Below are 15,421 nucleotides of genomic sequence, written 5' to 3'. Positions count from 1 at the left end.
ATCAGGGTTAATGGCTGGCTGATTCACTCTGTATACTGGGTGGTTGATGAGCAGATATATCATCTCAGACATCGATAGCAATGCACAGAAAAAGGCAATGTGGCAAGAGCAGCTAAAACTTTGCAGCCTTATGGTGTTTTAAAGCCTGAGTCAACTTGGTCATGGAAGTTAATTTAATGAAAACCTACAGTAAGTGGTCTTTGTTTTACAGAAAATGGGTTTTACGGTAATGTTACAATAAGGCAAAGAAATAGAACCTACTCTTAAATATTCAAAATGCAGTTGAACCATGTTATGTAAATAAACACATTACAAGTTCAAAGCCTGTGCTGCAAGTAAGTTCAGGTGTTTATTAGTCCATCATCTGTCAAGGAGAGATCATGTTGCAGCATGAGATATACCAGCAGCTTGGTGCATTGTTTACATGATATTGGGAAGGATACATTTCAGATCATATAGACTATGAAGTCTGCTTAACATGAAAGTGACACTATTACAATTTGGCTGTAAATTAGTGAGGAAAAGAATTCTGAACTTATTGTTGTTTTGCTTATGCTGACTGAGTGCTATCAAGCATGATACATTGCAGGATTTTGCTTATGTCACAGAGACTGCAGGCTCCCATACAAGGATTGTTTTCAACACCTTGTAGTTTTATGAGCATTTCTATGGTAATCCTAAGGGTCTTCTGGGATTACTCTTAGACTGCGTAAGAGATGAGGTGGGAATCAATATCATACAAGTAGCGCATTATGTATGATCCATTTCGACCAGCTCCTAAGATGCCTAGTCTCTCGGTGCTATTCTTAGCTATACATTCTTTAAAAGTTTCCCATTTTGAACTAGTTGTTTTACACATCAATGCTTGATTCAAATTTATCTGGTCAGATATCTGGTCATATTACAATGCCACTGAATCACATGGATGAACAGTTATTCTAGAATTCGGTTATTGTAACACATTTTTAACAAATTAATGTTAACAAGATAGAAAAAAATACATTTTTCTGTGCGAAAGTTGGTGTCATTGTCTCAGCCTCTTACAGTCATAGAGTTATTCAGCACAGAAACAGACCCTTCAGTCCATGCCAATCAGATATCCCAAATTAATCTAGTCCCATTTGCCAGCATTTGAAACATATCCCTCTAAACCTTTCCTACTCATGTACCCATCCAGATGCCTTGAATACATTTCTCTTCATTTTAAGTTATATCTTAACCATGTTACCATCTTTTTCAGTTCAACTGCACAACTATCATTGGTACGTTAATCTTTAATGGAGAAAATTGATCTAAAATTAATAGATTTACAGTTGGAAAGTGATTTAGAGAGCTCTTAAGTCAAAAATGTGTGCAACAGTCAACCCTTCATTCGAACCATCATGTTAATGCCTTACCACATCAGGAGCTTTTTGGATCTGAGTGGCCAACTGCAGGGATTGGTTCGCTGAGGAAAGCTGCTCACGCAAAGCCTCTGCTTCTCTCTGAACCACCTCTGCCCTCTGAAGGAAAGAGAAAAGAAACAAAACACACTCATTCAACAGCTGACAAATTATATAGGCCCATTAGTCAATTTCTGCATCAGTGACTATAACAGATTTTCCTTAACAGTCAACCTAATAAATGTAAAAAGAAAATACTGAAAGTGATGGATATTCATTTTAAACAGTACAAGGAGGAAATAATTGAGTGATTATGACAGTAATTTAACGCCAGGAGCAAGGAATCCCTGCTGATATTAATGTTGCAGCTCAGCGAGTTTTTGAGACGCAACAAAAACAAGTGGAACGACATTTTATTTTCAATTTCTTTTCCACAGATGAGACCAAAAGGGACTTTCTCTTGGTATGGGAGAGGGGAGGAATGGGAGATGAGGGATGGGGATGGGATGGAGATAAATGAGAGAGGAGGGTTGAGGATGACTGGGACAGGAAGGGTGGAGATGACTGGGAGAGGAGGGGAGAGGAGGGGTGGAGAGGGGAGGGTGGGAAGAGGAGGGAAGGAAGAGAAGAGGAGAGGTGGAAATTATTTGGAAAAGATGGCTCGGGAGAGGATGAGTGAGAAGATAGGAGAAAGAAGGGGTGGGATGGGATGGATTGGGAAAGGAGAGGTGGGGATCCTCTCGGGAACGACAGTGGGAAAGTGAAGGTGAGACAATTGAGGAATAAAGTTAGATATTAGTACTAGGAGAAGGGATGGGCAGGAAAGGGCATGTCAGGATGCTGAAACAAAAAGGGGATTGAAAAGATCAAGGAGTGGAGGAGGAGTTGATCAGAGGGGAGGGACAAGGTGATGACGTGAGGGAATGAAGTGATAAGGGAAGTGGGTGAGAAAATATGGGGACGGATGAGTTGACGAAGGGAGGGGATAAGAGGAGTTGGCAAGCTTATTGGATGAAAGGAATGGATGAGGAGGTACAAAGAGGGGATGGGACAGGGAGGTGCACGAGGAAACAAGAGGAGGGACAAACTGATGAGGGGAGGGACAAGGGGAAGGGGTTGGTCAACTGGCCTAAGCAAAATATTAGTCAAAGCATTAAAAATTAGTTACCTGATTTGCTCTTTCCAGATCTGTCATGATCATTTCAATTTCATCTGCTCTGTAAGAGATTCAACAATTAATGAAGTAATATCCTGAACACAATACCAATAGGTCCACACAATAATGGCACACCCCCAGGTGTATTCATTAAGTATAGAAATGTCCTCAGTGGAACAGTCAAGGAGAAATTTCGTCCAGATGTTATATTTAGGGCCAGATACAAATATGCTTAGTATCTACGCCCATCTTATTTGTTTGCTTTTAGACAAACAAATCACAATTGTAACTGTACAGAAAACTTCAGACACTATTATCTGACAGCAATTCTCACAGATTATGTTTCTCACTAGGCTAATAAAGAAATTGTTTGAGGCCAGCAGGAATCTATATGAATTACATACTGGAAGCTGGAAGTAAACTTTCAAGTCTGAAAAGTGTATCACACTGGGAGCAATGAACAAATCATAGCATTGCACAAGGGAATTTACAAAAAAGTGTATTACACAGGAGAACTCAACACAGGAAAATAACTCGCATATATACAATTTTATTCCTGCTTAACTGAACCCAGTAGCAGTTAGCTAGATAACAAAGGCCAAACCAAAGATCAGTTTAGCTCTGTACAGCCCTCAGCCTTGGTAAAATGAACATAAACAGTGAGAGCAACAGTACTATATAACAGGCCTATTAACATTTGTGGTTATCTTTTGACAGATCTTCATTCAAAGTTTTAGATTAGATTACTTACAGTGTGGAAACAGGCCCTTCGGCCCAACAAGTCCACACCGCCCCGCAGAAGTGCATACCCACCCATACCCCTACATTTACCCCTTATCTAACACTACGGGCAATTTAGCATGGCCAATTCACCTGACCTGCACACCTTTGTGACTGTGGGAGGAAACCCACACAGACACGGGGAGAACGTGCAAACTCCACACAGTCAGTCGCCTGAGGTGGGTATTGAACCCGGGTCTCTGGCGCTATGAGGCCACCGTGCCGCCCATCAATAGTTTTGAGGTGCAAGGCAGTAACATTTATTTGATAAGAATCACAAAAAACAGTCCATAACAAGTTGGAACAGTAACAAAACAACATATTCGTTGTGGCTATTCACAAAAAGTCTTTAAATTACAACATATAATCATCTCTTTCCCATAGCACCAGTCAAATTTTACATCATTAAGATATTTAATGGAATCAAATTTCTGTATCAGGTCTTAGATTAAGATTGATATTTAAAGCTAAGCTATTGTAATTCTGAATTTTCTGACATAACAGATTAGACAAATGATTAAGAGACAGAATCTTTATCCTCTTCTGATACTGAGCACCAGGTGGATTTCTTTAAATTAACATACTCAAAACATACAGCCGATCCACAGAATAGAATTGGTCAGTTGTTCCCTAATTTAAATCCCTTTTTAAATTGTTTGATATTTGGTATTCTGTGTTTGTTGAAAAGCTTCAGCAATATCACTGTTCTCAGTGATTTTACTTTTAACAGAAATAATATTAAGCAACATATCTGATTAAGATTTTCCATTTTTGCCTCATTTAATTCACCCAGAACTTTCTTTCCTCTTCATAAAAAGTAGATCAAAACACATGCAATCTTCCAGCATCCTCACAGTCAGGCACACATTGGACAGCTCATTTATTAAGTAGAAATCACTTATATTAAATTAAAGATAAAAAACAAGCCTTTTATATAAATTACCAATAATATCTATGCATTAAAAATAAACATGCATCCAAGAGACTAATATTACAAAAATAATTTCGCTTGAGACATTTCACTGGACTTACAACTTTTCATACAGATCCTGGCTTGTTCATGCCCCTGGGCTATAACTTTAGGGACCAATTCTTGTATAAGGTCACTGAAAAAGTTTCAAGCATTCAGTGCTCAGTCCAAAAGTCCTGTTAGTATCTAACGTTATCACTTGTCTATTTACCAAGCCCTTGCTGTAAATTCTGAAAACTGAAAATGACACTGCCTTCAAAGAAGCTATCTCCTGGGAACAATTTAATATTGAGTTCTATTATTCTTTTACACATGTCAGGATTCAAATCATTAGCGAACACCTGCAGCAGATAACCTATAATCTGCACAGTATTACAATAAACGTCAAATAAAATTTATACCAAGTACTGAAGTAAAATTAAACCACATGGATAGTAAGACAAAACCACAAAGCTAGGAACCACTGGCAACTTTTCTTTTTAAATAAGTTCAAAATTTGACTACACAAGCAATGCATTGCACTCTTGTGGGAAAATATGAGTTTTAACCTACATCAAAATACTGAGTGTGAGTGTGAAAGTGTGTGGCTTACTTACACCCACAATGATAGAAGGAAGATCTGGAATTTTGACCTAGTAACAGTGAAGAAACAATATTGTAGTTCCAAGACAGGATGGCATTTAGCTTGGTGGGATTCCCATGCATTTGCTGTCCATGACCTTCCAGGTGGTAGAGATCTTGGGATTTGAAGGTGCTGTGAAACAAATCATGCTGAGTGAATGCTGAAGGTGGTGAATGGGTGCCAAACAGACTGATTTGTCCTAGATGGCACCAAGGTTCTTGAGTGTTGTTGGAGCTGTACTCATCCAGACAAGTGGAGAATATTCCACCAGATTTCTGACATATGTTTGATAGATGGCAACAGGCACCAAGAGGCAGAAACGCCTCAAAATTTCTATCCACTGACCTACTCATGGTATTTAAAATGTTATTATGTTCAGTTACTTATTAATGTTCCTTATTAATGTTAACTCCTAGACGTTGATTGTTGTCTGGCACTTTTGTGCTGAGAAAGTTATTTTGCCACTTACGAACCTTGTTGCTATCTAGGCTTTGCTGCACACGGACACAGACTGCTTCAGTATTTGAGGAACTGTGAATGGTACATCTAAGCAAAAATATTGAAAATTGTCCAAGTATACCCTGTCAACAAAAAGCATAATTAGTCCAATCTGACTAATTATTGCCCATAATCACTCCCTTCAACATTAGTAAAGTGATTGAAGGTGTGTCATCAACAGTGCTATCAGCAGTATAGGTTGACCAAGCTGTTCTAAGGACTGCATTGTGTAATATGTTTTTAAGAAATTATAGAACAACCTCGATTATCTGAACGAGACGGGCGGGGAGTATTTTGTTCGGATAACTGACCGTTGAGATAACAGATAACGTTTTTACTGGACCTTGAAATCTTGCTCAGATAATCCAAAACTTGGATAATTGATGTTTGGATAACCAAGGTTGTTTTGTACATATCATTTGATGTCATAAAAGTAGGGAATATTTGGATATCATCCTGCACCTGATCTTGATAACTAAAATGAAGTCAAGTTGTCAGTCCATGTAAAGCTCCAAAGCAAATTTTATGTTCACTATAAACCAATGACAATCTTCATGACTTCAGTTTGCTCTTGGGGCACCACCAGCAATGGTGGACATGGAAAATCATGACCATGGTGTGACTTTTCTCACTCACTACGGCACCATACAACCAATTTAAAGTTATACAGCAGCATTTTTTACAAATTCACTCATGGTACATGGGCATCATTTATTAATTTAATGTAAAACATCAGTTCACTTCACAGGCATTTACTTCTGTGCTGTAGACCTTTATGGCTCTATGACTAGATCCATGCAGTGCAGAAAAGATCCTCGGGCTCAGAGTCTGCACTGACATAACTACCGCTAAAAGTGCACTAATCCCAATTTCCTTCCCGCATTTGTCCCATATCCTTGAATGCTGTGATATTTGAAGTTCTCATCCAAATATCTTTTAAAGGTTGTAAGATTTCTAGCCTCCGCTACCCTCCTGGCAGTACATTCCAGATTCACCGCTGAGGGAAAAAGGTTTTTGCCAAATCTCCCTGAATCTCCTCCCCTTACAATCTTTACATCTGAATCATGCGTCCCCCCACCCCCTCAATCTTCTCTGGTCTAAAGAAAACAATCCAAGCTATCTAGTATCTCCTTATCACTCAATTACAGAGAGCAAGGGGTGATAGGTGGAAGAGGTTTGGTGTGAGACATAGGCAAAGTTTCAGATTATCTCAAGTTCACATTGGGGAAACTGATCCATGGAGAGCAGGAAGTATATTGGAATATTCAAGTAAAGAAGCATTAAGGCATGAATAAGGATTTCAGCAAATAAACTGAAATGGAACAGACCTAGGTGATATTATGGAGGTGGTCTTAATGATTGCACAAAATGAAGTTTGCAGCTCAAGTTGGCATTAAATGTGACACCAAGACTGGAAAAAGATTTGCTTAATCTTAAATAGCTGCCAAGGAGAGGATTGGAGTTAGCAGCTGGGGAATAGATTTTGGAGCAGGGCCTGAAAACAAAAATGCTTTAGTCTTCTTGGTAACTGCAGGAAATTTCAGCTCATCCGGGACTGGAAGTCAGTCAACCAGTCTGATAGTCTAGCAACAGTGGAGGAGTCAATGAAGGTAGTGGCGAAAAAGAGCTGATGTTGTCAGCTTACATGTGAAATCTAACACTGTGCTGTCAGGTAAGTGTTGACGAGCAGCCAATAAGTAGAAATTAGGAGAAGCAAAGAGCCCAATCTTAAAAGACATCATAAGTAGTATTGCAGGAGCAGGAAGAGAAACTAATACAATTGATTAGATAGATAAGAATGGAATCAAAGGCGAGTACTATGACTGTGAAAATCATTTAAAAATAGGATAAGGAAACAACTGTCTGTGTAGAGTTTGCACATTCTCCCTGTGTCTGTATGGGTTTCTTCCGGGTGCTCCGGTTTCCTCCCACAGTCCAAAAATGTGCAGGTTAGGTGAATTGGCCACGCTAAATTGCCCGTAGTGTTAGGTGCAGGGATAAATGTAGGGGAATGGGTCTGGGTGGGTGCACTTCAGCGAGTCGGTGTGGACTTGTTGGGCCGAAGGGCCTGTTTCCACACTGTAAGTAATCTAATCTAATCTAATTCTCCCCATATGGATGACATGGAGATTCTTTGGAGACAGATAGTGTGGTCAACTATGTCAAAGTCTATAGGCAGGTCAAAAGGATTAAGGGGAATGTTTACCTTTATCACAATGTCATTGAAGATGTCATGGTGACTTCAATAAGATCAGCTTCGCAATGTGATAAGGGCAGAAATCTGACTGGAGAAATTGTGTGAAAAATGGCATGGATTTTGAGTTGGAGACTGAGAGGTGACAACACCTTTGAGAACTTGGAGAGGAAAGGGAGGTTGAAGATGGGATAGTAGCTTGCAAGAACATTTTTGGTAAGAGAGGCAATGATAGTAAGCTTAAAGGAGAGAAATAGAACACCTGAACAGGGAAAACCATTAACAATATAGATTAATGTGGGTAATCAGCAGTCAGTAAGCTTTTGCTTTAAACAGGAAAACAAGCTACAGAGAGGTGCAGGGGAATTTCAAAGGTTACAGCCGAGGCAACTGAAGGTACATACACAAGTTATAATAGGAAATGCATGACACCAGAACTAGAGGAGTATAGACACCTTGGAGGGTTGGAAGGATTTATTTAGGTAGGTCTCCCATAGAAGATGATTTCATGGAGTGCACAGGGAAAACTATGAAAATCATTTAAAAACAGGATAAGGAAGCAACTGTCTGTGTAGAGTTTGCACATTCTCCCTGTGTTTGTATGGGTTTCCTCCGGGTGCTCCGGTTTCCTCCCACAGTCCAAAAATGTGCAGGTTAGGTGAATTGGCCAAGCTAAATTGCCTACAGGTGTTAGGTGAAGGGGTAAATGTCAGGGAATGGGTCTGGGTGGGTTGCGCTTCGGCGGGTCGGTGTGGACTTGTTGGGCCGAAGGACCTGTTTCCACACTGTAAGTAATCTAATCTAAATTGCCCATAGTGTTCAAGAATGTGTAGTTTAGGTGCATGGTCAGGGGAAATGTAGAGTAATAGGGTAGAGGAATGGGTCTGGGTGGGTTACTCTTCAGAGGTGGAAATCTTTGAAGAGAAAATGAGGTCTGCAGATGCTGAAGATCAGAGATGGAAATGTGTTGCTGGAGAAGCGCAGCAGGTCAGGCAGCATCTAGGGAACAGGAGAATCGACGTTTCGGGCATTAGCCCTTCTTCAGGAAGTCTTCAGAGGGTCAGTGTGGATTTGTTGGACCAAAATGGCCTGTTTCCACACTGCAGGGACTCTATGATTCTAATTTACTAGAATGTCTTAATCTTCATGACATGCAAATCCATGACCTCCTTGCATGTGGTGAAGCAAAGAGTAGGGGGCAGGCAATTCAAGAAAACAGGAAGGTGGTATGCAGTTAAAAATAGAAACCAAGGTGATTTTTTTGCATTCCAGGATAATCATGCAATAGTGAACAGCCCAGCAGACAACAGTAGGACTTGGTAATATTTTAGTTGCTGTTGAGGGTACCTCGTTGAAGGTTTTTAAGGCAAAGATAGATAGACTTCTGAAGAGTAAAAGAACCAAGGGTTATGGTGAGCGGGTGGGTAAGTGGAACTGAATCCACATCAACCCCCCATATCTTACGGAATAGCAGAACACACTCAACAGGCCAGGTGACCTATTCCTGCCCCTAATTCTTATGTTCTTATGTAAACAGTTCAGTCAAATCTGGCAATGAGATGACCAAACCAGTTGTCCAGCATACCCTTTTAAATCTGCGTCCCTTCACTTAAGGGTGCACAGATGAAGGTAACATGAGTCCAGACTCTGGTAATAAATCAGATTATGTATTGGAGTTGCAATGTACATGTGAACCTTCAAAATACAATGAAAGACAATTAGTCTGTTAAATGGTCATGTTAATTCATGAAATTTGATAATATCATTCACAAATCTAACAATTAATAACTGTAGTAGATTTATAGAATGGCTGTGTGTGCAAAACATGGTTCATGAATTGTTTAAGATCTAAAACGTTGATATCACAGAAAGGAATTCCATCAACTGGACTTGGTCGCTGATAATTTGTATGACAACGGCAGATTTTATCTTAAGAATACATAAATGTTACATCTATAAATCATGCTAATGGGGATGCTGTATTAATTTTTTAGATTGAAGCTGTATTATATATATGGAATAAAGACCAAGGATCAATTTTAACCCAGAGCAGTTTGTGGGAGTGGGATGGAGGGATAGGAAGAGGAGGAGAGAGAGAGAGGGAGGACGAAGAGGCAGAGGCAGAGACAGAGAGAGAGAGAGAGAGAGAGAGAGAGAGGAAGACTGTATAATTTTTCAATAGCCTTAGATGTCCATAAATGCTAAAAAGGATGAGCAGGAACCTGGCTCCCAATCAATCCTCTGCCATGTGTGGTTTCTCTTGCCACTGATATCATTATTGTCCACTTCTCACTTGCTATCTAGCATTAATTGCCCATTCCTGCCTGCTTTCTCCACCATGGGAGTGCACTCCTCAAATCTCTATCCACTCCAACATTACCTCACTTCCTACTTCTTTCTGATTCTACTCCCTTCCCATGTTTCCCGCCAGGCACCGTTCTCTTTACTGCTCCCTCTCAAGACGGTGGGAAGCAGACAACAGGGTTAGGCAGCTGCTTTGAACTTCACTGTTAATCAAACACACTGAAACTGTATGTCAGGGAATGCACACACTATAACAGTTACATTAACAAATGCAACTGTCTGCAAAACTCTGCAGGTAAATTGTTTAGAATTTTAGGAGGAGAAAGTGAGGTCTGCAGATGCTGGAATTATAGACAATGATAATGCTGTAATATTATTTATCTGGATTTCCATAAGGTTCTGCATTATAGACTAATGAGTAATTCCAGAGAATATGGAATCAAGGACAAATGGCAGAAAGGATTACTTGTTGGCTTCAAGGCTGAAAGCAGAGCATGAATAGAGTATTAATTGTAATGGAAGATGATGAGAATTTACAAGGCTCAACATTTATATTGACAATTTGTAATTTATAACTTTAAAATTTGGGACAACATCAAATTGGAGTGCGGGAGGAACTGCAACAAATTACAGGAGGACACCAGTGAAATTACAGCATGGGCAAACAACTGGGAAATGGATAAAAGCAAACTACAGTGGATGCTGGAGATCTGAAATGAAGCCTTCTGAGGAGTTGTCTTTGGATTTGAAATGTTAACTCTATTTCTTCCTCCACAGAGGCTGCCTGAGCTGATGAGTTTCTGAAGCATTTTCTGTTTTCATGTTGATAACTGAAGTTCAACATAGATAAATGTGAAATTAAACATTTTAGCAGGAAGAATAGAGTGGTCACTTAACTTGTTTTAACAGTGTTCGAGGAATCAAAGGGAACTTGAAGCACAAATATATCAAACTCTAGAAGGGATGCCATATGTTTACAAACGCATTAAAATTGCACTAGGTTTTATTTGTAGGATGGAATTCAAAAGTAATGATATTTTCTAAATGGGTAGAAAATTCAGAAGTCTGAAGTGCAAAGTGTTTTGTAAATTCTAGTCCAATTGGTCACTGGCTTGAAGGGTCCATAGTGGAATGGGAGGAGGTGGGGCTGGAAAGGGAGCTGCGGGATTGGAAGGAAGGTTTATTTCATAGAATAGAATCACAGAATCCCTACAGTGTGGAAACAAGCCCTTCAGCCCAACAAGCCCACAATGACTCTCTGAAGAGTATCCCACCCAAACCCAATTCCCATTACTCTATATTTATCCCTGATTAATGCACCTAACCTACACATCCCTGAACACAATGGGCAATTTAGCATAGCCAATTCATCTAACCTGCACATCTTTGACTGTGGGAGGAAACTGGAGCACCCAGAGGAAATCCATGCAAACACGGGGACATAATTTCAGAGAATATGGAATCAGGGACAAATGGCAGAAGGGATTGCTAATTGGCTTCAAGACAGAAAGCAGAGCAGGAGTAGTGCAGGAACAGTTCATTCAGCTTTTCAAAACCTGCTCCACCAGTCAGTAAAATCACAGCTAAACTGGCTATGATCTCAGCTTCACTTTTCTGACTGCATCTATAATCCTCAACTTCCTTATATACTAAAAATCTAACTTATTCTTGAATAGATTCAATGATCCAGCCTCCACTGGGTTTTGAGTAAGAGAATTCCACAGACTAACAATCCTCTCATTTCCACCTTAAACTGTGTCTGCTAATCCTAGAGTTTCCCACACAAAGCTTTGTCCATATTTCAGTAAGGTCACCTCTCATTCTGCTAAACTCTGACATGAATAGGCCCAAACTGTTCAATCGTTTTTCCTAAGATAAGCCCTTCACCCCAGAAGTGAGCCAACTGAACTTTCCCTGATCTGCTACTAGTGCAATTACATTTCTTTCAAATAAGGACACCAAAATTGTACACAGCATTCTGGATATGATCTCCCTGAAAGCTATGATCAGCTGTAGTAAATCATTCACACTTTTATATTCCACTGCCATCGAATTAAACATCAAACTTTCATTTACTTTGCTGATCACTTGCTGTACCTGCATGTAAACATAATACGACACATGTGCCAGGACACCCAGATCCTTATACAAAGGAACCTTGATTATCCGACATTTGATTAACCAAACTTCGGAACATCCCAACAAGATAGCCAGGTCCCGATGCATGGCTAACTATCTTATCCGAAATTGGTTAATTGAATGCTGGATAATCAAACAAAATCCTTCCTGCCCACGTCCTTTGGATAGTTGAGGTTCCTCTGTATACCACCCCATTCTTCAATGTCTCTCCATTTTAAATATTTGACCTATTTTAAAGATTTGTATAGTGTTTCTTTTAGTATTTTCTTTCAGCATAGTGTTTACAATCCTTAATATCCTTATTTAACCACTTTGTTCAAAGGATCTTTCCTTTTTACTAAGATAGATCTGTGCTGAAAGTTATTAAATATCTTCTTCAAAGCCTGCCACTGCATCTCCATGTTCTGCCTTTTAGCTTAATTTGTCAGTTCACTTTAATTACTTGCCTTCATACTCATCTTATTCAGGTTTGAAACACTAAACTCAGACCATACTCTTCGTTTTCAATTTAAACATTAAATTCTATTTCATGACTGCTGTCACATGGAGACTCCTTTTCCATGAAGTTAGTGAATAATCCCATCTCACTTCTCATTACCGGATCTCGAGCAACCTGCTGTTGGGTCAACTCTAGAATGTACTACAATTAGAAATTGTTTCTACATCTACATGTAGATTTAAGGACAATCATGATTATTACAGCAAATTTCTTATGTCCCCGATTTATTTATTCCATTATATTTTGTCCTGCGGAAATAACTACTGTTGGGGATCCTATAAACTTATTTCTTCTATTTTTTATCTCTACAAGACCAACTCTATATCTCTTTTGAACAAAGATCACCTATCCTGACAATTTTCATGACCTATCTAACATACAGAACTACCCCACCATGAGTTGATATAGTGAAATTGAAATGCAAGTTTGCTAGGTTATTAGTCTAATAACGTAACCACCACACTATCAAATCCAATGCTAACTTTGTTTGTTGTACACAGCACAGACATGATTACAAATCTTGCAGAGTAAACAAAATGTACAAAGTGGCATGGTTTATAAATTATGTGTGTCAAAATTGGAGTTGCATTAAAGCTTCCGACCAGCCTCGAAACCGAGAGATGTAGAAATAACATTACTGAGAGATCAAAATGCAAGTGAATGTTTGCAAATTTGCACCAGTTAAAAGATATATTTTTTGCTGAGCAGCAATTGCGCTTGCAATTAAAACCCAACATAACGTGAGGATTGGGGCTAAAATATTTAAAAATAATTCTTTGGCAATAAAAATGAGAATGACACTATCAATGTTTTTGTGGGGTGGGTTATAAACTTCAATGTAAAATACTTTTTACACTTTTCAAAGATTCTTATGATTGCTGTAACCACTTTGCAAAACCAACAGCTTATATTTCTGTAGAACTTTTAATGAACAGAAACATCCCAAGACTCTTCACAAAGGCTTAATCAACCAACACTGGATACTGAGCCAAAGATACAGTAATATCAGTACAGAACAAAGTGGATCTTAAAGTAGAAGAGGAAGTAAAGTAGATAGGGTTAGGGATGGAATTTCAAAATCCGTGGCCCCAGCAGTTGAAGGCATGGCTACCAACGGGCAGAGTGAGAGGAGCAAGAATGCACTGATGGCCAAAGACCACAGAATGAAGAATTAAGCAACAACTGTAAACTGGACAAGGTTATAAAGTTTGGGAGAAGTAATATCATGCAAGAATTTAAACACAAAACTGTGTGTTCTAATTTATTTTGATAAATAAAAATCTCTTGAACCCACCCACTACCCAATCCCTGTAACCCTGCATTTCCCAATCCAGCTAGCCTGGATTGTGGAAGAAAACCAGAGCACCTGCAGGAAACCCATGCAGACACAGGAAGAATCTGCAAACACCACACAGACAGTCGCCAAGTCTGGAACTGAACCTGGGTCCCTGGCGTGGTGAGGCAGCAGTGCTAACCACTTAGCCACCACGCCACCCCTTAATTCATCTGGAATTGGAAAAATGTATCATTATCACTTCTAATTTCCACCCTTCCCTCACCTTCATCTGGTCCATCTTTGAGTTTTTTTCTCGACATCTCGGTCCTTCCTCCTTCCTATTATCTAAGGCTCCAGACATATGAGATAAAGCATTTCACTCAATCTTGTCAGTAGTATTCTCTGGGATAGACTGGCTACCGATATCCATTACAAATCCACTGATTCTCACAGTTATCTCGACTATATAACCCCACATCTTGCTTCCTGTAGGGATTCCATCCCATTCTCCCAGTTTCTCCATCTCCAGCACATCTGTTCTGATAATATCACCTTCTGCAGGAGAAGCTCAGAGCTGTCCATCTACTTCCTCAACTGAGGATTCCCCATCACTATGGTTGACAGGGACCTTAGTCCTGTCAGAACCATTTCCCACTTCTGCCCTCCCACATTCTCTTCGCTCCCAAACGCGAGGAGCCCCTGGGCTTCACTTTCCACCCCACAGGCTTCTGCATCCAAAGGATCATAAGCCACTATTTTCATCACCTCCAGCAGAACACCATCACCGGATACATAAACACACTGGTTTACCTCCTCCCTCCTATTATCTAAGGCTCCAGACAAACGAGATAAAGCAATCTACATGCATTTCACTCAATCTTGTCAGTAGTATTCTCTGCTCATAGTGTGGCTTCCTCTACACTGGGGAGATAAACAACAGACTGGGTGACCATTTTGCAGAACACCTATGTTCTGCCTGCAAAAATGACACTGAGCGTCCATTTGTCCGCCACTCTAAAACACCACCGTGTTCCCTGGTCAACATCTCTGGCTTGGGCTTGCTGTAGTAGTCCAGCAAGGCTCATCGGAAGCAGAAGAATTGCATCTTATTTTTCACTTGAGGACCCTTCAGGAGGCAATAATTCTAAATTACTTTACTCTCAGTCATGACTTGGCCTGCTTTCAGCACAGAGAGAAAGTGAGGACTGCACATGCTGGAGACCAGAATTGAAAAATGTGGTGCTGGAAAAACACAGCAGGTCAGGCCGCATCCGAGGAGCAGGAGAATCGACATTTCGGGCATAAGCCCTACTTCAGGAATGAGGCTGGTGTGCCAAGCGGGCTGAGATGAAAGGTAGGGGGGAGGGAATTTGGGGGAGGGGCGCTGGGAATACGATAGGTGGAAGGAGGTGACAACCGCCTCCACGATTGCCAGGAAGACCATCGCCAAAAGATACGTGGCCACTGCGGGATCCATGGCCACCAGGACCAGCGCCGTTTCTGCCCAGCGCGCCATTTCCACCCCCGGAGTTGCCATCGCCGCAGCCACTTCCGGCCCCGGAGCTGCCGTCACCACAGCCACTTCTGCCCCCAGTGACGTC

The 15,421-nt window shown here is 40.3% G+C and overlaps 1 protein-coding gene across 5 annotated transcripts in view; it reads right to left on the bottom strand.

The window, feature by feature from the left end:
• Positions 1-15,421, bottom strand: part of LOC122564179 (protein CASP-like) — a 601,305-nt gene that overhangs the window by 181,110 nt on the left and 404,774 nt on the right. For all 5 annotated transcript variants that reach the window (XM_043718857.1, XM_043718858.1, XM_043718860.1 and 2 more), the window contains 2 exons: positions 2,551-2,599; positions 1,398-1,502 (listed from right to left, as the gene is read on the bottom strand). In XM_043718857.1, the coding sequence (XP_043574792.1) occupies positions 1,398-1,502; positions 2,551-2,599 (154 nt within the window). The remainder of the gene's footprint in view (positions 1-1,397; positions 1,503-2,550; positions 2,600-15,421) is intronic.

Source organism: Chiloscyllium plagiosum, chromosome 28 (assembly GCF_004010195.1).
Source record: "Chiloscyllium plagiosum isolate BGI_BamShark_2017 chromosome 28, ASM401019v2, whole genome shotgun sequence".
Taxonomy (NCBI): domain Eukaryota; kingdom Metazoa; phylum Chordata; class Chondrichthyes; order Orectolobiformes; family Hemiscylliidae; genus Chiloscyllium; species Chiloscyllium plagiosum.
The sequence above is the reverse complement of the archived record's forward strand: the minus strand, read 5'-3'. Positions and strand labels throughout refer to the sequence as shown.